The sequence below is a fragment of the Anabrus simplex genome, chromosome 3 (genome assembly GCF_040414725.1).
Source record: "Anabrus simplex isolate iqAnaSimp1 chromosome 3, ASM4041472v1, whole genome shotgun sequence".
NCBI classification, from domain to species: domain Eukaryota; kingdom Metazoa; phylum Arthropoda; class Insecta; order Orthoptera; family Tettigoniidae; genus Anabrus; species Anabrus simplex.
The window spans coordinates 505,469,929-505,495,100 of NC_090267.1; the positions used below are offsets into that span (position 1 = coordinate 505,469,929).

Here is a 25,172-nt window from a genome sequence, read left to right on the forward strand (position 1 = left end):
CAACTACCCTCTACACCGGCATACGAAAATTTGCTCATTGACCTTCAGAGAAAAAGGGAAGAAATATGGCTGGATTTCTACTCTACAGACGCTATGTTAAACAGCGAATGGAAAAAGCCCGGTTATCAGCTTAGACATGTAATGACGCGATTTGCTGTTCATGGATTTCACCACCGGTTATGCAGCAGAACCAACTACCATGAACCAAACGATTCACAATGCTTCTGCAAATTGTGTGGCAAGGGCTGTGAAAGGTACCACGCAATGTCATGCAGGAAAAGATTGGTGTCACTGACTAAATTCTGCCTCGATGAAAATGAGAGCTAAAATTATTTTCTTTGCACATTGTGCGAATCTTTACTATTAAATAATATTTACTGCTGAGGCTTTCGCTCACCGCCGTCTCGATGTCTCGATCTTCTTATAATGCCTGTTCTATGCCACTAGTTTAACACAGGAAGGCGCGACTACCAATATTTCTCCAAGTCGCCGTAAGAGTGCAGCAGTAGACGCACAACCTTCGCTGTCAGTGTGGGTGTAGCACTGTGTTATTGGAGCATGAATGTGAGTGAAAACCTGAGTTATTTCGTACAATGAGTAAACGTGTCTGGTCACTTCCGTTCGTACAAGAGATATTTTGTATAGAACTGTGAAATGAGTTAATCATCTTATGCTTATAGATATTTCGAATGTGACTTTAAGGTGTTAGTACTTGTTTCTTTCCGTTCGTGCAAGGTATATTTTTCGTAGAACTGAAACTTCAGATTCTTTCCCCGAAATATTCATCTGTTGTGTACCATTTTGCCAATCTCGGCAAGGTGGTTCGCAACCAGAAAGGATACGACTCCATGAAATACCGTCTAGTAAAGCGGCTGTCGGCTTTATCTAGGCAATTGGATATCCACAGATTACTCTCGTATCTGTGCATTTACACCTTATTTCAGAAGGTGATGGAGCCTCCACGGCTCAGGTGGCAGCGCGTCGGTCTCTTACCGCTGGGTTCTGTGGTTCAAATCCCGGTCACTCCATGTGAGATTTGTCCAGCGGAGGCGGGACAGGTTTTTCTTCGGATACTCCGATTTTCCCTGTCATATTTAATTCCAGCAACACTCTCGAATATCATTTCATCTGTCATTCATTAATCACTCCCCCGGAGGAGTGCAACAGCCTTCGGCGGCCGGCACAATTCCTATCTTTGCTGCTAGATGGGGGCTTCATTCGTTCCATTCCTGACCCGGTCGAATCACTGGAAACAGGCTGCGGATTTTCTTTCAGAATGTGATTAAAGCCGTGGAGGATAGTGGATTTCTTGTGATAAGAATTGTGACGGACAATCACAAAACAAACGTGTTCATGTTTAGACAGTTTGGACAACCTCAGATATCCAGACGATAACATTCCAATCAAACTAGAAACGGTAAATCAAATCCTAATTTGCGGGTACTAGGTTCGTGTTGTTGAAAAGAGGATGGAGTGTGACATTTGTGTCAGTAACATCTCACTGCCTAGAGCTTCGACACCGCTAAATGGAACTGATTATGCATCAGGACAGGGGAGGAGTTCGATACCCAAAACCTTGTTTTGTTGCTCTGGTGAAGCATCTGCAGGAGTTCGTTTAAGCTGCTGTGCCCTATTGTCGAAGTCCTCAAACGTACCCGCGTAATACGAGGACTTGCGACGTCTTCCCTTTCAGAATATCGGGCGAGTTAGCCGTGCGGTTAGGAGCGCGCAGCTGTGAGCATGCATCCGGGAGATAGTGGGTTCGAACCCCACTGCCGGCAGCCCTGAAGATGGTTTTTCCTTGGTTTCCCATTTTCACACCAGGCTGTACCTTAATTAAGGTCACGGCCGCTTCCTTCCCATTCCTATCCCATCTTCGCCACAAGTCCTATCTGTGTCGGTGCGACGTAAAACAAATAGCCAAAAAAAACCTTCAGAATGTGTTTTGTTACAGTTTGAGGTCAAAGAACATCAGCAAACTGTTAGTGACATTATCCTAACCAATTTCGTAAGACCTCTATTATTTGATATTGCGTTGGCAAGAATACAAAAAGTACGATACCACTCCAAGCCTTCCTCCAGGAAAATCTTTAAATTGTGCATTAAGAGGCCAACTGCGACTTCATATAGGTAATATTGCCGATATTTAATATTACTGATGTAATTTACGAGCTTCAGTGAACATATGACCATACTGCATAGTGTTTTGTAGGCTGTCGTCATTAGAATAAGTTAAGAACATTGTGCGTCTATGTCTGCCATCTAGCGGATAAATTTTGTCGCAGCGTAGTCGCAAAAATGCTCGCATAGAGCAGGCAGAATAGGAGGATTTATATTGGTGTTCTGTGAGGAGGATCGAGACGGCGGTGCTTTCGCTATACGACAAGCTTCGCTATACCTAAAAAATAACCAAGTCTCCAAAGCGATCATTTTTACAGATTCCTTCAGTGTGCTTCAAAGTTTAATGCCACATAAGTCCTATACAAATTGGTACATCTGCAATATTCGCCGACTTTTATTTGAACTCGATGAAACTGGTGCTGATATAACGTTAACATGGATAAAAGGTCATTCGAACAACGCAGGTAATGATAAGGCTGATAAAATGGCAAAACAAGCTGCATCCGGAACCGGAATCAATGCTTCCATAGCCCTTCCCTACACAGATTTCGCGCCGTTTTTAAACTTGCTATTCAACAAAAATGGCAGCACAATAGGACACAATCGGCGAAACTCAAAGGAAAATATTATTATCAGCTGCAACCACGTATTGCTAGTCACCCATGGTTTTCAACAACAAAATATTCACGCAGACATATTACAACAATTATCAGTTTACGCTTTAATCATGCTCTAACTCCGGCTTATAAATTCAAATTAAAGTTAGCGGATTAACCCATGTGTTCATTGGCGAAGAATGAACTAAGTAAGGGGGTAGACAGAGATTTATTTTATTTAAACTGTGTCAAGCATATTATTATAATAAGGATTTTTTTCCACGCATACATCTGTATTCAGTGGTATATTAATGACTGAAAATAAGACAAACCCTATAACAACCTATAACCCTACGTGCACTTTATTTATTTTTAAATATAGACGAAATATGCCGCGGGAGTTGTCAAATAACAACATACTTTTAAAATAAAAAATAGCAATATATTTCATTGTGAATAAGAGAAATAAGAAATAAATAGTTGTTCGTACAAGTCACCTTAAACAATATTATTGTAAATGAGTTTAATCCCCCTGTCCTTCATTTCGGCAAATACCTATATCTATTACTTTCGTCTTGAAGTCGGGCGTCTTGGTAAGATTCCACAGAAATTCCTTCCATATAGCTAGAGTTCCCAAGTTAGACAGTCTCTGGTTGGTCATCCAATTCCTTAAATACGCTTTAATTCGTTGGAAGGCACTCATAGCGTGTTCATTAGAAATTGACTTTAAGGGAATATACAGCATCAAGTTAAGCAATTTTTTCCGTATGTGTACTCTAGAATACCTTATTAAGACTGGAAGCCAATAGTTGTTGCGGTTATAATGCCGCAACTAACATTGGCGGGCAAGAAAATGCACGTACTTGAAGGGTTTTGATGCTGTCATTCATTTATTAGGTGTAAGCTTACTATACTTTGTATTTGAATATCATTAATTTATTTTTAGACGTGTCTTATAATAAAGTAAATTCAAATTAATTACATTAAAAGCATGTCTGAGATGGTAGCCAATAAGAGCACGTTTACAAGAGAGATCCAAATACTAGCCAATGAGAACAAGAAGAGACGCTGGTAAGTCTGTCTACTGGGCGGAGACATCTCGCTACAGGAAAGTCATAGTTCCACAGTCAGTGCCTACAGATAGCGTTAGTGTTGCTCTATCTGAAAGCTTTGAAAATCAAAGGGAAAACACACAGAATGGACAGCGTCTACTTTCGCCTACGTGCTTCGTGTAACTGACGCGACCTTAGCATTGCCGAAGTGAGAAGAAAATAAGGAAAGCAGGAAATACAATAACGTCACGAATGTGGAAATAATTAATGTTCTAAAAACTAATTGCATTAACTAGACAATATTTCTTTCACAAAATGGTAAGGGTGCACGCTGTCTACCCTGTCTCCCCTGACGCTTCGCCCCTGCATGTGTTCATGTAATGATAGTGTGGCCGACACTACTCACATATTCTTTCAATGTTCCCATTTTGCCCTACATAGAAAACGTTTTTGCAAACTTTACGCTCACAAAAGATACAAGTACCCACATCGGTCGCTCGCCTCGTTCAACAGCCTACACCTTCACTTGTTCTTGTTATTCAAGAATTTTTGGATAATTGTCATATTAAACTCTAAATTCTTTTGTCTAGTGAGTCATATGAGCTTCTTAACTCGCATCCTCCTCTACATAACTGCAACCCAATCACTTTGCTATGACATCTGCTGACGTAACGTTCTCGACCTGTAACCCGAGTGTTTCTACAAGTGTTGAACAACTCTATCCCTCATAAGTAAAACTCAGTCTGTTTCCCTTGAAGATTTGTGATAATAAGTGTTGTGAGGGGGGTCTTTCATCGACCTCTCAAAAGTGGGAATAAAGCAACACGCCTCGACATGTTTTCGGCTGGGTGGCCCTCACCTGTATTCGCGACTCAGTCGGCCCAATAAACAATAAATAGGCAGACGCCTCGTTGGCATTCGCCTCCCCTACAACATGTTCTCCTGCATTATCTCAGGCGTGGACGCCGCTATTACTGAAAAGGACATTCTCAACGAACTCCGTATCACCGGCGCCCCAGTCCACGATGTCATCAGACTCCTAGAACATTCCACCTACTCACCGCCCACGCACGTCTTGGCATCAGTACACAGCCAAGAAGATGAGGTAAAAATCGTAAACAACGGTGTGACCATCCAGAACAAACGCTACAAAGTGGAGCCCACTCCGGAGTACATAGTGCAGGAGCTCTTCGATGACCCTAGCACCACTCCCTATGTCAATGAACACCAGCCCCCACCACCTCCCAAATCCATCCTTCCCACAACCACCACTACGACCACTACTACCACCATCACCACTTCGGCCTTTACTCCTTCTTATACGATCACCATTAGTACCACGTCCAGCCACCCTTCTCCTCTGATGTCATCCTACATCACTTCCTTCAGTTCCACACCACCCAGTACCCAGCAAACCCCTACCACCCTTACCGATGCAACCAGCGCAACACCCACACAAGGAAACGCAGCCACCACCGCAACTCCGTCACTTCAGCAACTACCACCACCGAGCTGTGTTCTTCGAGGCGTAGATCCAGCCATCACAGAAGCAGAAATACTCCGAGAACTTCAAACAGCAGGAATACCAGCCCGCCGCGCATATCGCATACACAACGTCAACGGACCAACATTCATGGTGCGGCTACAACTCCCCTCAGAAGAAGTAGTATGTCAGCTGATATCCACCAGCGTCCGAATTCACAACCAGCACCATTGAGTGGAACACTCTCGCTCCCCACCCCATTCCATGCGCCCCCCCTCCTACTAACTCGCAAGGCCGCCCCCGGCTACCCACCCCATCAGCCGATACTAGACCTATTCCGTCTTCTAGCAACCTCCATCGCTCACATCACAGCTTCCCTTCATTTCATCTTTTCCCAACCGTACATTAACAGTCCCTAGTTTACCTTTCCACCGAACCTGTAAATTGTAACAGCGCCATAAATTTTTGTATTATATCTCTGCTCAGTAAAGACCATTCTCTTTTGTAAAAAAAAAAAACACTTAACCAAGAGGCCCCTATTTGCCCCACTCCTTCATTACACATCTCCTTTCCCCTCTCCTTCGTCTATCAAATCTCCTCAACCCCGCCCAAGCTCACGGCCAGAGGAAGGGCGTAACCCTTCAGGTGGCCCGCCCATCTCTTCAGGGTGGGGAATGAAAACGTTCACGCACGCACGCACGCACGTGTTGTGATTGGGTAATGGCTTTTTAGCAGCGCCCAAGAAAATCCTAAGCAGAAGAAGAAGATACAATTTGTTTTATTGTGACTGGGTGACATACTCCCACAATATTGGTGGCCTCAGATGGTGGGATGATGAATGTCACCACCTCGTTCTTAAAAGGAAACGCCTTTTTAAAATCTATCGGAAAACACTAACCTTAGTGAATTATATTCGCCTGAAACGCCATACTGCTACAATACGTCGCATATTTCATCAAAAAAGGCGCACAGCTTGGAAAGCCTTTATCAATTCTTTCCATAAATATATATCCGTCACAAGATTATGGAACGGGGTTAGAGCACTAGCGCGTGTCTCCACACAAATTCCTAGACCTTTAATTCAGACAGATATTTTGGAACAATTCCTTTATTCATTAACTCCCAATACGGTGGTCCCAAAGTTCGTCCCTAATTGTAACGATTCTCCACTATCGTCTTCAGTTTTGCTACAGAACATCACCCTACGTGAACTCACAGCAACGCTAAAAAAATGTACCACCTCCACACCTGGTCCGGACTACATTACTTATACAATGCTAAAAGCACTCCCCACCCCGGCATTACAAGCACTTGTTAATCACTACAATCACGTACTACAAACCTCTACCCCTCCAAACGACTGGAATACATTTTTCTTAGTACCTATTCCAAAACCTCGGCTACCGTTGAATAATCATAAACATATTCGTGGAATTGTATTAGCCTCTTGCATACGCAAAGCATTTTTAAAAATACTCCTACAACGTTTTTTATGGTACCTAGAATACTATGAATTGGTTCCCAAATGCCAATATGCCTATTTTAAAGGTCGCAGTTCACAAGATGCCATTAATATACTCATAACTGACATATTACTTGCTAAAACAAGAAAATATCACACAATAGCAATCTTTCTGGACATACGGGGAGCGTTTGACTCAGTCCCATTGCATATGTTATGGGCCGCATTATCATCCAAAGGGCTTCCTACTCCGTTTATCACACTACTCCGAAACCTCCATACATATAGACAGCTCATAATCAAACACCCTGATGCACCACCGATTTCACGTCAAGCTACAGATGGACTTCCACAGGGCGATATTTTTAGTGGCATATTATTTGCCTTGTATCTCTCAAACCTCGAACAACTTGTACTCCAACATGCACGTATCTTACTCTATGCTGATGATATCGTCATATATACATCAGGTAAGGATATTAATGGTGCCCGTAATACTATTACTAAAGTCATGCTTGAAGTACAGAACTGGTTAAATGACCATGGTTTATCAATATCTCCAACTAAGTGTTCAGCACTCATTTTTACGCAGAAACGGGTCTACAACACTGAACCATTAAAAGTGGCTTCCTATGAGATACCGATACATACATATCATAAATATCTCGGCATCATCCTCGATAATAAACTAAACTTTACTAGACATATCCAGTACCTCCGAAATATAGCAGACAATTATACAAAACTCCTCAAAGCTATAACACGACGATCTTGGGGGGCAGACCCTACAACAGCCAAGACAGTATACTGTGCTACACTTCGCTCCAGATTAGATTATTGCGCTCATATCATTGATATTGCTAATCCCGCAACACTGAATAAGCTAAATACCATACAACACCACGCATTACGTATTTGTTTTGGTGCACTCACATCTACACCAACGAATGCTCTACAAGTGGAAACGGGAGAACCACCACTCCACATACGTCGGCAGTTCCTTACTTCCAAGTACCTAATACGACGTTTCATAACAGTTTCTCATCCTATTGTACCGAAACTCCACCTACTACATGAACGATATAACTCATATAATATCAGGGACAAAAGAACCCCTGCTCTAATAACAGTCTTCCAATATGTATCGACATTAACAAACAATATCATAAGGTGCGCCAAACTTCCCCATTATACAGTACCGTATGAGGTAGTACAATACCACACAGATACGCTCCAAGCTACAACTACTACTTTTGCATTCCTACAGTATCAAACCTCTATGTTTTTACCACCCTCGAAAAAAATCCGCTTATCATACTCTAACATTGGACATAATTTCTATACCGATGGATCTCGGAATTCATGCGGGGTAGGAGCAGCATTTTATTATGAACGAATACAACACATTGAACTATATAAACTCCACCCGGATTTCTCTATATTCACTGCAGAACTTATAGCGATCAGACAAACGCTCCTGTATATAAAAAACGCAGCAATCCCGAACGCTAATATCTTCACAGATTCTCTATCAGCATTACAATCGATCCAGTCTTCTAAATTCACGATGAACTGGTATGTTTATAATGTTAAGCAACTATTATATGACCTACATACTACTGGAACTCAGATTACAATTATATGGATTCCAGCTCATAAAAATATTCCCGGTAATGAAACAGCGGATAAAGCTGCCAAACAAGCATCACTCCTCAACACCCCTCCAATGACATTTATGACTCCGGTTACTGATCTAATTCCACTACTAAAGCAACATCAAAAAGCAACATGGCAACAGTTCTGGAATGACACTGCACGAATAAAAGGGAAATTCTATTACAGTCTCCAACCCTCTCTGCCAATCAAACACTGGTATCAACGATCAACTTACACACGGCGTCATATCATAACTATTATTAGGCTACGTTTCAATCATTCGCTTACGCCCATGTTAAAGTATCGTTTCAATATTGTCAGCCAACCGACATGTCAGTGTGGTTCAAATGAGGCGGATGCAAACCACCTCATTCTCCAATGTCAGTTATATCCTCAGGCTCGTACACGATTAATTGCAAGTCTCACCCGTTTACGAATACCGCTTCCAACAAGTGTGGCTTGTCTTGTTTACAATCCGTCACCGGACATCATATCCATATTAAACAGGTATTTCGATGACACGGGCATCATATTGTAAACATACCATAAGATTCACGTTTCTTTAATAGTTGTGTCACTTACATAGTCTTCATAACACTCCCGACTATGCCTACTTAGGTTTTGTTTAATTTTTGTTATTATATAACTCTAGCAGACAATGTGCACAAAGTTCGCGTTCCTATTGTCTTTTGTCGCCCCTAGCACACATGTTAATACGTTGTTCATTTGTTAGAAAGATCCAGATTCGGTAGGTAAATTCTCTTTGGTAGGTCAGATACTCTTTGGTAGACACGGTTTAGGGTAACAAGACGTTAGTTATATCACATGTCCTTGGTAAGCTTTCCTTACACTTTGCGCGATATATACATTCTACCCCTCCATTTGTGTTATTCCATCCTTAATACTAGATCCTTTAGTTTTTGTGTGCTATCCTTTGTACTTCCCAATTGTCGGCTCGTTCCGTATGTCAAAGTAGAAGACGCCAAGATGAGCCACTTCGGCGTGAAGATATAGTACCTTGTGTCCCCGTGCTTACTCCTATGTCTATTACACTTACACCCACAAGATGTAGATGTTCACCCATACCAGTGATCCTTGTACTGTGAGATGAAGTATTTCTTAGTCACCATAACTAAATGTTTCTGAGTGTTCGACGGTGTTTCATTTACAAAGTATTGGAACTGGGTGTTAGTTACATACAGAGCCCAACCAAATATCAAGAAAGAAAAAGACTGGGTGACATAACGAGCCCAAATCAGCTTTAAGAACAAGAACAAGAACAAGTTTCAATTTGTTTGTAGAAAATAATATTTTAAAACTTGTGTTCCACTTTTTGCTGTTTGAGGTTAAGATCAAAGATCTAACCGGTAGTTTGTGGAAGACACTGTTCGTAACTGTAGTGTGCAGTGATATGGGTGATGGTAATGTATACTTATTTGCGTTATTTTAATTGTTACCTTCATGACAGTATTATTTTGCATATAAATGTTCTCACATGTGTACTTCTATTAATCGGTAATTAGATCTTAAACAGTTCGTGTCGTGATTGTATTCGCATGTAGAAAAGAAAAGAAAAAATCTAAATTATTTTCGGCATAGGTAGTCGTTAGTACTAACTGCATTCCTGTTTTCGCATGGAATAACATATACAAACAACGTAACATCTTAAAAGGGCGTATTGGGATGGAATAATCACTGAGTCGCAAAATATAAGTGTACGTCTGTTGGTTATTTCACGGTAAATAAGGATGGCTAATAATTTCTTTTCTTTTCTCTACTGTTTCTTAGTCATGCGTATTGTTGAATAAAGAAACCGTAGGCATATCGTACATACCTACAGTGAGTCACCTTAATATTCGGACACCGTATGGCATGTGACAAACTAAACATTATATTTGTATTTTTTTGATACATACAGAAAAGAAAGTTTGACAATACAAAACCCCAAAGTTTCCAATATAATTACATAATAATACAAGTGTCTCAGAGCAAAAATGACATGTAGATAAAAAATAAGTCGTCACTTGATCACATACCAAAACCACTTTAATATTCGGACACAAGGATCATAATGACCGAAACTGTAGCGTAACATGGAACTCAAATCAATCTAGTACTTGGTGGCATTGCCACGGTTTTCAGTCGTTGTGTCATAGAACAAACTTACTTTTCCGTGTCCTTGGGGCTAATAAAAGCCCATTCTTGTATCAGTTTTTGTTGCAGTTCCTTCTTTGACATTATTCTGGACTTCTTCAGTCTCTTGTCAAGTTCGGTCCATAAATTCTCAATGGTATTAAGATGGTATTTGGGGTGGAGTTTCAAGCACCTCTAGGCAGTTCAACAACAGCCACATTTGGACATTCCACGCTTTATGCCTGGGATCATTATCTTTATAGAAATGAAAATGTTCCTTATCCCAAGTTTTGTTTCATTTTGGTGTAAATTCTGCTTCAGGATGGCTATATAATGTTTATGGTCCATTGTATGTTCAATAAACGACATATCACCTACTCCAGCAACAAAAAGCACGTCCATACCATTGCATTCCCGCCTCCATGTTTGACAGGTGGTTGAAAATATTTCGGTTTAAGTCTCCATTTGGTTTGCGCCAAGCCATTCTCCTCCCATCCGATCCATAAATATTAAATTTGCTCTCATCACAAAAAAAAAAAAAAAAAAAAACAACACATGTTTCCACCATTCTGTGTCCTTGTGTACATATTGCATGGCAAACTTCAGTCTTTTCCTTCCGTTCACTTAACTGATAGGCCTAAATGGCTTTTTCCTCGACACCCTCCCGTTAAATCTGGCCTTTCGAAGAGTCCTGCGCACAGTTTCAGGTTGCACTGATTTACCAGCTTCCTCTTTCTAATTTCCGTGCAAGTTGCGGAACATTCAGTTTAGGATCGTTGACTATTTTTCTTGAGAGAAGTCTCCACAATCGGTTAGCTTTTTCAGTTGACCCGTTTGCAGTGTAGACTCATCGTCTTCTTTAAATTGCTGTACAATGTCATTGGCAGTACTCTTACTCATGCACAACATTTGTACAATATCTCTGCAACTACGCCCCTTTGCATTCTGGAAAATAACCAATTGGTGCTGTTCTAACGTGTTTCTGCAGTGAAATTCAGGGAAACATATCCTACTCCTTATGTTTCTCCCTTGCTGCAATTGGGTATGGTAGTGCAAATGGAGTACCGGTAACGACGACGTGTGCGAATAATAAAGTGATGTGTAGTATCTCATGATTTCATTTTCTATCACTATCAGAACACTTCACCAATTCGCCTGACATTTAATTTTGCTGTGATACATGGGGTATATACTCATCAATTGTTGGACGTGTGTTTGTTGTATATACATTTGTTTGCATATGCATTATGTCAGGAAACTTTTATATCTGTGTTGCCCGAAAATTAAGGTGACCCACTGTACCTGCAATTTGTAGATTTGGAACCGTAAATTCACAATGGTAGCTGTCAGCTTTCATTCGGGAGATAGTTTGAAACCGATGGTCGGCAGTCCTGAAGATAGCTTTCCGTGGTTTCCATTTTTCACACCAGGGAGGCTGTAACTTACTCAAGGCCACAGTCGCTTTCTTCCCACTACTAGAACTCTCTCCTTTCCTCGCCATAAGACCTATCTGCGTTGGTGCGACATAATGCAAATTGTAAAACAGGGAAAAAAGGTCACAATGCTGATAAATTGATAAAATTGATAGCTGAATGGCAAGCGACACTTTTCTCACCACAGTGGCCTTGTCTGTAGCATCATTCATTATGTAAGTTTATGAGAGATTGGGTTAAAAAGTAATATCCCTAATTCCTTCAAAACCTTGAGGTCTCATGGCTACAATTGCTCTTGAGTAATGTTCATTCCTCCCTTTTAAGACTTTCCAACTGGTGCTCGATATGGGGCAGGTAACCCTCCCAAAAATTATTGTTCCTTTCAGGAAACGGCTGGCTATTTTATCTTAACTTTCACTTAGAAATAGCGGATCCTACAACATTCATTATTTAAGATGAAAGAGCTGGATATGATTGCTCTTGGGATTCAAACCTGAATCATGTTGTTTTGATCTTGATTCAGTTATGAGGAGACTGTCTTGTTATCAATAATAACATTATTGGTTTTACATCCCAATAACAACTGTTACGGTTTTCGGAGATGCCGAGGTGCCGGGGTTTGTCCCACAAGAGTTTGTTTACGTGCTGGTAAATCTACAAACACAGGACTGACGTATTTGAAAACCTTCAGATACCACTGGACTGAGCCAGGATCGAACCTGCCAACTTGGGCTCAGAAAGCCAGCGCCTTAACTGTTTGAGCCACTCAGCCGGGCTTATCAATCATTAGATCACGTCCTGTCAGTATCTCCTGTCCATCATAAGGGTAACTTGGGAGTGCGAGTCTGGCATTGCTTCCACTTGTCTGTGTCCTAGGTGCGAGGATAAAGCGTGCTACTTGTTTACCAGCTTCCATGTGTCCATTGTCATAGCTACCAGGGTAGTAGCATGATGGGAACTAAAAGAAAGCAATGAGTTAAGTGGGAATATAAGGCAAAGCAAGCATTATATATTCAAAGGTCGGCATCAGTTACGGGAGTTCCATCACCTCTATAATAAGCTGAAAGCTGATCCCAATACATTTTCTGAATACTGCAGAATGTTACCTTCAACATTCGATTATATAGTGGGGGTTATTCAACCACACCTTTTGCTTATGTTCATTTTGGTTTAATCATCAGTTGAATCATATCACACCTCCTGGTATCAGTGTAAAAAAATTGTGTGGAAATTAAATGTAATTTGTACTTACTGCTGATTCCAAGAATCAACCATGTCCCTGTTGTGATAATGTTTAATTCTACTGTGCCATAGTACGGGTCTCTTAAAAACATCAGAAATGAGAACCTTTGATGTTGCAATAAAGCTGACATGCTGCAGCCTGTATACTCGCGGACAAACTTGTTTGGAAGGCGTTTCCTTACTTGTGAGCGTTGGTAGCGCTACCTGGGAAGCATGCACGTGAGAACGCACCAAAGCCATACAGACACGTGTGATAGTGTGTGTTTGTCCGCATAAAGCAGGTAGCGCACAGAATCTCCTGGAAGTGTGTGCACGCTGGACGCTCGCACCTGGGACATAGCCTTACTTGTGTCAAGCTCCTCAATTTCATTTTTCTTTTCTTACATCCTTTGGTCAGCTCTTGTTTTCCTCCAACTCCAGTGGTAGTAAGTTTGCAAAGCCTAGGGAGTCTTTAATTTTCATACTATTTGCCCTTTGCAGATATCTTTAGTCTTCAAATACCTTTTTCTTTGTGGATTGGTGTTGAGAGGATAGTTGCCTGGAAACTTCGGAGTAACAAAGAAGTTTACCAGAAGGTGGAAAGAATCTCAGAGACCATGAAGAAAAGGAGGCTGGCGTTTCTTGGACATCTGTACAGAATGAACGCAAACAGACTTGCCAAACAGATATTTGATTACTTCTGGAGAAAAAAGACCACTACAGCATGGATTAAGGAAACGAAGAAGGATATGGAAAGGTTAAGCATCTTGGAAGACCAGCTGTTAGAAAGGAATACGTTTGGGAACACACTGAAGAATTTGGAAGGTGCTCAAGCCGCAGGAAGAACTAGGAAGACCGGAAGAGCCTGGACAGATGAACAACGGAAGTAGGCCAGCGCGAACGCATGAAGGAGTATTGGACACAGAGAAAACTCTGCACGAAGAGAAAGAAATGAAGTTGTAGCGTGATCCTTAGTGGTCCATTCGCTTGTAAAAAAAAAAAAAAAAAAAAAAAAAAAAAGCTGTCTAATAAGTAATTTACACTCCAACATAAACACGGCTAGGAATTCCAAAACCGAGCTCGATAGCTGCAGTTGCTTAAGTGCGGCCAGTATCCAGTATTCGGGAGATAGTGGGTTCGAGCCCCACTGTCAGCAGCCCTGAAGATGGTTTTCCGTGGTTTCCCATTTTCACACCAGGCAAATGCTGGGGCTGTACCTTAATTAAGGCCACGGCTGCTTCCTTCACTCTCCCAGCCCTTTCCTATCCCATCGTCGCCATAAGACATAACAGGAATTTATTTCAATATTTATAGTCATCACCACATCCTGGAAACAGGAGTTGGGAAAGTGATTCTGATGATTTATAGTCGTGGCTTAGTTCGGGTCCTTGTCTGAATGGTCAGCATAGTGGTCCCTTTCTTTTCTTGAAATCAAACTTCCCATGGATGAGGATTGTTTTGTGAGGGAATTTTTTGAAATGGTTGTGGGCTTTTGTTGGGTCCGGGGTTCAGTTCCTGGCTGGGTCGTGGATTTTATCTGTGTTTGGTTAATTCCTCTGAATTGAGGACTGAGTGCTTGTGCTAGTCTTTACACACAAGGCAGCACACGACCGAACCACCACAGAAACACATAATATTGGAATACATCTTCCCACATAGGGTTTGCAACAATAAAACTAGGCTTAATCATCAGTAAAGTTAAAAACTTCATTATTGTTCCGTATTGAATAGAGAAATAAGATGTACAATATTATAGGTTAGGATCCACCTTTCAATACTCCGTAATAAGATGGTAAAAAGTAGTTATAACCTGTTTAATGGGACCGGTTTCAACACATTTTAAGTGTCATCATCAGCCAATTTGCGAAGATCTTAAAACAACTAGCACATTGAATACAGGCAAAAAATTAACATTGTATCATAACGTAGCAAATCAGTAAATGTTTTATTGTGATTATTGTGTTTTGAACATTTACTGATTTGCTACGTTATGATACAATGTTAATTTTTTGCCTGTATTCAATGTGCTAGTTGTTTTAAGATCTTCGCAAATTGGCTGATGATGACACTTAAAATGTGTTGAAACCGGTCCCATTAAACAGGTTATAACTACTTTTTACCATCTTATTACGGAGTATTGAAAGGTGGATCCTAACCTATAATATTGTACATCTTAATCATCAGTAGTGCTGACCCCAGACCATTGGAAAAAAAAACAGGTTAAAAAAAAAAAAAGACCAATTACAGTCTTGGCTTACCTTGTTTTTTCATAGAATCGGGGTACGGAATGGTATACTGAAGGAAGTCACTTGTACAGTTTTATTATAAACTGCTCATGGGTCAGGATAGTTTTGCGAGATGATGTTTCTGAAATGGTTGTTGGTTTGTATATAGATCATTCCATGATAAGAAAATATTGCTCTTATGACATCAGGGTTGCCATATCAAACGGCTCTGCCTAAGAGCATCCCTGGCACATAAATTTGTGAAGCTCTGTATTTAAACCTTTCTCAGCACTTGCCTCTAATTGGAACATAGTTGCATGCGCACGGAATTGGGGACATTTGTAACAAATACGAAATATATTTTGGGATTTTTAAAAATTATCATCATTGAAGTGTTTCCCTAACATCATCATCATCATGTGGAGCAGTTTCCAACAACAGGCTGGGTCTGCTTGGAAGATAAGCCTCTCCATCGTTTTCTGTCCACTTCTCTTTTGTCACTGTCATCCAGTTCCCTCCTCTTGCCTCGATGTTCTTCTTTACACCTTTCAGCCATCATTCCCTCGGTCTTCCTCTTGGTCTCCTTCCCTTCAACTCCATTTCTCACATCTTTCTTGGTTTTCTCTCTTCTCCCATTCTTTTAACATGTCCATACCACTGCAGGTTCGATTTTTATTATCTCTTCTTATAGGGCTATCTCATTTATCATTTCTTACTCTGCCAATTCTTGTTAAATCTACCTGACACCTTTGAAACTTCATTTCCACTGCTTCTATTCTACTTTTATCCCTCTCCTTTATCATCCACATTTCTGATCCATATGTCAAAATTGGCTCAAAATAAGTCTTGTGTATAATTCCTTTACATCTCTGTCGTCCCAAATTATTAAAAAAATTGATTTCATTTATACAAATTCAGGAAGTTATGATTTTTTTTCCTACAGAAATCATGTAGGCCAATATTTAAGTTAAACAAATTACTCTTAAACTTATTCTGAAGGCCTTAAACAGCTATAAATATTCTACTATATAGAGAAGATACATAATTACTTTCATAAATATTCTGTAAAAATTTTGTGGGCAAAAACAATTTTGTAAAAATGCAATGTACAATGGCACGCGTGCGGAATGTGGGGATCCAAGTCACATTTCATGCATCACACCGACATGCCCGGGTTCCTCTAAGCCAGTGTGGAAATATCCTTGATGTGTTAGTGTTGTTGTCAAAGTTACAAGCCGATAATCTGAAGATATGGACTCACAGACCTCGCGCGTGTGATTGAAGGTAAGAGGGAAGAAACTAAGCTGAAAATTATTTTTATGAACTCAAGGGGACTTGAGTTATGTCAAAGTTTAGAAGAGGCTCATTTTAGTATTCACAGCATGACAGAAAAACTGTGGCACATACATTGATGAAACTCTGTATTAAGTTCAAGATAAGTACGCACTGATATAAAAAACATACGCACCATATAAACAGAAGACTTCTCTACAACAGTAATAACCTGCCAGTGATTCAAAGTAACGGATTACGTGTTACATGTAACAGAGCGACACAGGAGGTAAATGAAAGAAGGCAACAAATGGATGGCTTTTCCTGCCATTTTGCTTCCTCTCTGCAAATGTATTTATGAAATAGAAAATTTTAATTAGCCTACTGTAGTTGCTTTCATAATGCATGGGCAAAAAATGCCTCATCCTTTTTTCTTTCTTTCTTAATGTAATATACAGTATCTTTCATTATAATATTCCTTAATCACAAGGAATTATGGGTGTGTTAAGAGAAAGAGTGTGTTCGCTCCTCGTAGTTCCAAAAGAGCAATGCTGTTTTCTTAACATCGAACGATCTGTAGGGTAGTGTTCCATCTCTCTCTCATCACAGTTGAATTTTTATAATCTTTGTTGCAGCCAGTGGCCACGATTAGTGATACCTCATTGAAATAGTTATGTCAAAGTTTCTCTCCTTATACAGTTTGTTGCATGATATCTTTCACATACTAGCTCACACCATTTTCACACGCAGTCAGGACCCGGATCATGGAATCCTACTGTTTTACATTTTTATGGTGAAATTCATGTACAGCGAACCTGGTGACGATATGTCGTAAGTTGTATGCTGCTCCTGTCCAATCTCGAAATATTGCATCTGTCATGTAGAAATAGTCCCATATTGTAGCCCTCTTTGTGTGAACCTGCTGTAGTAGTTCCATCTAACTCGCTGTAGATGGCAGGAGAAACTGGAGTCTTACAACTTCCACTAGGAAGTTGACAGGTTCAATCCTGTCTTAGTCCGGTGGTACTGGAAGGTGCTCAAGTATGTCAGCCTCGTGTCTGTGGATTTACTAGAATGTAAAAGAACTTCTGCGGGACAAAATTCTGACACCTTTGCATCTCTGAAAACCCTAAAACTGTAGTTAGTTGAACACTCGGGGTATACCATTGGCTGTCGTAAGTGGCGAACACAAGGGGCCCCAGAGGCTCTTAACTTGAGAGCATTGGTTGGTGCCCATGGGGCCCTTAGCTGAATCCTGGCATTTCTGCCACTTACTTGTGCCAGGCTCCTCACTTTCATCTATTGTATCTGTCCTCCCTTGGTAAACTCTTACTCTTTTCCAATCACGACGGTACTACGTGCGGAGGCCTAAGGAATCTTTCATTTTCACGCTCATGGCCCTTGTCTTTCTTTGGCCGATACCTTAATTTTAGGAAGTGTCAGATCCTTTCAATATATTCCACCTGATTAATGTTACTAGAGAATGGTTGCCCAGTTGTACTTGCTCTTAAAACAATAATCACCACCACCACCTGTAGTTAGTGGGACGTAAAACCAATAACATCATTATCTTTCTCATTACAGAGGACGTGATAAGGAGGAGACTCCTAATTGATGGAGATGGAACTGGAGATGATCGTCGTTTGAATGTCTTACTGAAATCTTTCATTAAATGGTGCAACGAACCATCATATGAGTAAGTATTGCTGTTATGATATATCTTTATGAAAACTTAATTTCTTGTTATTTCTTTTAATGCATTAGTGATTGGAAAATGCTTAGGCTATAGTTTAAATAGCTAAATAATAGCTTAAAATGTAACCTTTGTACATTAAACTTGCTCTGAAAGTTGAAAAGAGGGTGAATTCAATTTTTAATTTAGGAATAAAGCATGTATTTCTGTATGTGAGATCATTGAACATACACTGTATGGTTATGCTAAAGAAGCTGACCATCACCGGTTCACTTGTAGGTGCTCTTAAATCCTATTAGATATATTCATTAATATCCAAAAACTAAGTCTCAATTTTTGCTATTGAGCCTGTGTGGCAAATTTTATTATTTAGCTATTCACTAGGAACAAAATAACTTTCGTGATATGACGACACAAGCATTTTATTAATGTTTTTAAACTGAGCTGTTAGCAATTTATTTTTGCATCATAAACAGGGTCACCAACATACACTCTGTTAGGAATGACTGAAATACCATGAAAATAGGCGTTGTGTTGTTGAATAATATTGGTACTACTATCAATACTGTTTTATGCATGTCCGTTTGCCACCTTTTCAGATACTGACGGTTTGAAACACGTTAGGTGATAGGCAGTGTTAGAATTGAAATGTTGTGGAATTGTTGTGTAAATATGCAACTTTGTGTAGTGTAATTTATTTAGAGTGCATATGAAATGAAAAGAAAGGTCAGGAACAATCCTGCTGCCGTATGTGACAATAGACGGTACTACCGGAGACTGTCTTGCTGAGGGTCAGGCGGCCAGTACCAAACCTGAGAAACTAAGAGAGAACGAACAGCTAAGAGCGGAGGATTTCTTCCTTAAGAGATCTGATGAAGCTTTGTGGAGGAAATGACATAGAAATTCATCTGAGTGCTGCTGTCTTGTAGATGTGGCAGGGGACTGCCAAAGGCTACGGGAGATTACCCCATCAGAAAATCTTCTGCAGTGTCAGGCTTAGCAAGCCAACCGCACCGAGGTAAATTTATTTCAATTTTGTGTGGCTATTTCTAGCCGAGTGCAGCCCTCTTAAGGAGGACCCTCTGATGAACGTGGGCAGCATCTGCCATGTGTAGGTAACTGTGTTATTGTGGTGGAGGGTAGTGTTACGTGTGGTGTGTGAGTTGCAGGGATATTGGGGACAGCACAAACACCCAGCCCCTGAGCCATTGGAATTAACCAATGAAGGTTAAAATCCCCGATCCGGCCGGGAATCGAACCCGGGACCCTCTGAACCGAAGGCCAGTATGCGGACAATTCAGCCAATGAGTCGGACACTGAGGTAAATGAATTTTGCTTTCATAACTAAAATAAGCCTCAGATGTAAATTAAAAGTACTGGACGTGACAATTCTTCACGCAGCTCATGAAATCATGATGGCTAGCAATCCAAAGCTCATCAGAGGTACAGGAAGAGACAGACATTTCCTGGGAAACAGCTCAGAATTAAAACCCTCAACATCCCCGCTCTCACTAACGGATGTGAAGAACTCACAGACATTATGGACAGGTGAAAGCTTTGTATGTTGGGGTTGAGTGAGACAAAGTGGACAGGCTGTGGAAAGAAATCCCTGAGAAATGGATATATGGTATATTGGCGTGGGAATATGAGTGAATAAAAAAATGGAGTTGGCCTCCTCCTTCGTAAAGATTATAGTTGTACAAACGGATGTCGCTGATGGCCAAGCTGGTCGTTATATTAGTGATATTAAAGTCATACCCAGTGAGTATCTAGCGAAACCATCGGCTATTAATAGCTGACCTTAAAGGTCTCCAAAGCTATGTGCAAGAAAATGCCGAACATATCAGTGACAATATAATCTATCATGGCTTCGATCTCTCTATCCCAACTGTATGTCGTTATTTTATAACTCTGCCTCTTCTGCTACCATGTGCTTTGTATGCTGAAGTTGTTTCATACACAGAAATCAATCAGGTTGTCTCCTTCAGAGTTTTTGTTCCCAAAGCCATGAGGTGCAGTGACGTTTTCTGTCTCCCTTTACCACCCATACAGTTGGGTCACCCACATCCCTGACGTTTCTCAGACAGTGTTGCCGATTTTGAACCGTGCAATATAAACAAACACGAACGTGTAAAATATTTCACACATACGTAGATTAGATTCTTTTGTTAATGTGATGGAAATGTATATTGAAATATGCGAAAATTACTTGTAATATATTGAAAGCCTGGAATAGTGTAACCATAATAATAAAACATTCCAGTCAAAATTAAGCACACACAGAGCATTGAATAACCGTAATAACTCAATAATAGTAGACTATAAACGTAATAATAAAATACTAACATTAAAACTCGAAGTCTGTAAATAGTATCACCGTAATTAAATTAAATCAGAATAAATAAATAAAACCCTAAGAATAGTAGCGCTGAAATAATAAATTATTGCAGTAAAATGAAACCCAAAAAAAACAAAAAAACCTCTCATTAACTAATTCAAAGGGAATACACCACACTTCAAGGAAAGCCAAGTTCTCTCAGTACTTTACTTAACCTGGTCTTCCCCCACTGAATAAGCAAGATTCTTCCAAAGAGGAAAATAGTTTCTCACGCGTGGGAAATTCCCTCCTCATCTAATAACTATAAATATGCCGCCTTATCACATTTGTCTGAAATGCATCCAGTGATGTCTTGGGACGATGTCTTGGTCTACGTTTTTCAGGGTTACGCAGCATTTCAGAAGGTATATAGAGATCCATTGGACACGTCTTCTTTTGTTAAATGTCACAGTCACCTTACCTATTTTTAAAGCGTTTCTCAAAATATTCACATAGCCGGTATGTATATTCAAAGCTTTGGCTCTTATAACAACCGATTTTTAAAAATATTTTCCAGTGGTCCACTGACCATGTCACTATAACAAAAAAAAAAAAAAGGGCTTACACAGACCGTGAACACATGCACTTCATGCAGACTAGAGAGCAACTGAGGCCACGTGTTTCTCATCAAACAAATGGCAAATACCACACCAGCATTAGACGGGACCCTGGCGACATGAACGGTGATTGGTGCTTGCTGTTAAATCTTAAATCTGGCGGTCCAGTGACGTCAGGTATTGCAAACTGTGACACTTATTCTACCAGTAGCAGAATTCCTAGTATTTTTTGCTGTAAAATAACTTAATTAAAACAATAAAATCAGATTAACAAAGGGTGTTGGTTTCAGTGATTTAATATAAAAATCATATGGCACAATGTAATTCATAATAGTGTTTTCAAGGTTATACCTACAATTTCAAATTGCCTCCCCTCTCTCTTTACATCACAATCTGTCAGGGCCGGACAGCTGGCGGCTCGACTATAATTATGATGCTCTCCTCCATTATTCGTTCTACACGTTTGGTATTGTGCCATTTCAGTGTCCTAAGATGATAATTCAATGTAGCTAAAATGGTTGCAGTTGCCGATATCATAGTTAAACAGGATGCATAAACTCAGTCATTCATATCAAGGGGATACGATATATATAATGAGATCAGAATAATACAGATCAATATGGCAGTGGCTGAGACAAAGAAAAAAAAGGACTCAGAATTATTGTTACGACACTGTACTATTGCAAAATGATACTTGAATGAGCAAGCTTAATGAACGGACGTGTCGATCTGAAGAGACTGAAAACGCGTATGTAATCTCAAGAGTTGGAAGAGAATCATTAGAAGAAGAAGAAGATTTGAGAGGTCTACATTTATTAGAGAACGTATAATTACAAAAGCATTTATTTATTTAGCGTATGACATTATTAATAAAAACACACAATCCAAAATTAAATATACAATACGCTATGTAGGTTACAATTTAACCATCAAGCTCTGCAAATAGTCTATACAAGAAGGATTTGCGTCAAGAAAGTCTTTTGGGCTACCCTGATAAGCACTTCAGGGGGCGCTGTTCCACTATATGACGAACTGTTTGCTTAGGGGCACTGCAGCTACATTCCAGCGAGGGAAGTTTGCTCCATTGATAGAGGAATTCAGCGCACTTTCCATGGCCTGTCCTGATACGATTGAGGGTTGTCCAGGTTTTGCGAGGTAGGTCAAATCCTTTTGGTATTCTTGTAATACAGGAGAAGTTCTGATACTCAGCTGGAGTCATAGAAGTCCATTCTTGAATCCAATCCTGCTGCAAGCTGAATTTGTCAACCAGGATTTTGGCAGTACTTATTGGTGGATTTCTGGACTGAAGTCTGTTGTTCAAGGCGTTGGGTATATCTCCATGAATTGGCAGATTGGAATTCCTCGACAGCTTCTGGTACTCACGCAACAAGGCATTCTTTCTCCGTAGGTGAGGTGGAGGAATTTGGCTCAGAACTGGTAGCCAAGAAGTGGGGGTAGATTTTATGGTTCCCAATATAATGCACAAAGTATGATTTAGCTGTGTGTCAACCAGTTTTGTGTAACAGCTGTTCAACCAGACTGGAGAGCAATATTCTGCAGTTGAGAAGACAAGGGCAAGGGCTGAAGTTCGTAAGGTCGAAGCAGAAGAACCCCAAGTGGTGCCACACAGTTTGTGGATGGTATTGTTCCGTGACTGGAGTTTAGCTTTTGTCATCTTCAGATGTTCCTTGAAGGACAGTGTTCTGTCAAGGGTTACTCCGAGGTATTTTGGGTGTTTGTTGTGAGGAAGTCTAGTGTTCTGGAATTTGACATTAAGTTCACGGTGGGCCAGTTTGTTGTTGAGATGGAAACATGAGACTTCAGTTTTACTCAAACTTGGCCAAGTCTCCACTTACGAAAGTACTGATCTAAAATGGTGAGATCAGCTGTCAGCGTATCTTCGGTGTTCTCCATAGATTTGCCCTGCATTGCAAATGCCCAGTCATCCCCATAACCAAATGCTTTAGAGGCTGTTTACGGTAAGTCTGATATATATAAGTTAAACAGCAGAGGTGCTAGTACCGATCCTTGAGGAAGTCCGTTATTAAGGATCCTTTCCGTACTTGTCTTGTTTCCCAAAATTACACGAAACCACCTGTCTATAAGCATGTTTTCAATGAGCTTGGCGATTTTCTTGCAAGGTATTACTCGAAGCAGTTTGTAGATGAGTCCTTATCTCCATACTGTATCGTATGCTGCAGTAAGGTCCACGAACACAACTGAGGTTTTTAGTAATTAAAACCGGCAAATAAGAAGAGAATTATAAAGGAATTCATACATTGAATTCTCATCCCGGCGAAGACTTCTTAACTCATTTACAAGGAAGAAAATTCGATACTATGCAGAAATAGCTAAATCATAAAACTGAGACAAGGGTAGACATATTGGTAATCTGCAAACGTTATTAAAATTGAATTCAAGACGAAGGAATTATCATTGAAACTATAATATTAAGGGCTTTGGATTCAACGTTATGACACAACTAACTTCATATATGTATATTTGTATCCCATTTGCGCAAGATCTGGCTGTCATACATTTCTAAGACGACTATGGTGAAATTATCTGGAGGAGGCTGAGCCGAGATGATGGCAACGAAGGTCTACATTCTCCAGAGCATCCCAATGACCAACGGCAGGGTGTGATTGCCAAGCTGAAACTGCATATGTCAAAGAGAAACTAATCCAATCCCGGAGAGGAGCTGAAGGAAAAAGATAAGGTTTTTAGTAAAGTAAAGTAAATAAATGTTATGAATTCCAATGTAATCATTCATAATTGTTTGTGAATAGATGGTTGATTGTTGTAGTCTTCAAAATATCTCAAATAAGTTACATTCTCACAGAATAATGTTACATTTGTATCAAAATACATGGATATAGGTAGTCATCTGAAAGACATAACCAATCCTGGTTAGGGAGTGTGAAGTGAATTGTACATTAGTGCCATTACTATGACATTTGCCGGGCTGAGTGGCTCAGATGGTTAAGGCGCTGGCCTTCTAACCCCAACTTGGCAGGTTCGATCCTGGCTCAGTCCGATGATATTTGAAGGTGCTCAAATACGACAGCCTCGTGTCTGTAGATTTACTGGCACGTAAAAGAACTCCTGCGGGACTAAATTCCGGCACCTCGGCGTCTCCGAAGACCGTAAAAGTAGTTAGTGGGACGTAAAGCAAATAACACTATTATTATTATTATTATTATTACTATGACATTTAAGTATATTGAAGGGTTATTTTATATGAATTGTGAGATGTATATCGATAGAATATTTACGATTATATGTGAGTGGTGATTAATGTCATGGAATATGCAGGTCGAACAGTGCCATAGGAAGTCAGAGTAGGATAATATATGGATATGAGAATAATTTGAATTGGTGATGAGATTAATTAAGAAGATTGGATTAATAAAGTGAATAATTGAGGGCCGGTTGTAATAACATAGCTGATCCAAGATCAATTTTGATTCAAGATCAGAAAATGATCCTTTACAAGGTGCTCGTTGTGTTGTATAACGTTGATCTTGGATCTCTTGATCCGGATCAACTTTGATCCGTCATCATAGAACTTCGCTTGGCAACATCGTAAACAGCGTGGGAAATTCGTACTAAGGAGGAGTATGTTGGTAGTAAAGTCATGTTATTTCCCTAGCAGAAGTTTTCTATAATGAGAATTGGTTTGCAAACGTGTACACAGTCATTTCAATCAATCTGTTTCAGCATGTAATAATCTCTCATAATATGAATATATCTGATTGAATAATGCAAAAATTAGTTATATTTCCCCTTCTTTCTTTTTCACAGTATGCAGACATTGTCTTAAATTTTACCTTGATCGTTGTCGTCACTGAAATTATACAAATACACCGCAATTGCCAAACGGATACTGCT

The 25,172-nt window shown here is 40.1% G+C and overlaps 1 protein-coding gene across 2 annotated transcripts in view; it reads left to right on the forward strand.

The window, feature by feature from the left end:
* The first annotated feature begins 9,621 nt into the window (after nt 1-9,621).
* thoc7 (THO complex 7) overlaps nt 9,622-25,172 on the forward strand; it is a 97,065-nt gene continuing 81,514 nt past the window's right edge. For both annotated transcript variants that reach the window (XM_067143671.2, XM_067143673.2), the window contains exons 1-2: nt 9,622-9,791; nt 18,239-18,350. In XM_067143671.2, the coding sequence (XP_066999772.2) occupies nt 9,782-9,791; nt 18,239-18,350 (122 nt within the window). In that variant the 5' untranslated portion in view covers nt 9,622-9,781. The remainder of the gene's footprint in view (nt 9,792-18,238; nt 18,351-25,172) is intronic.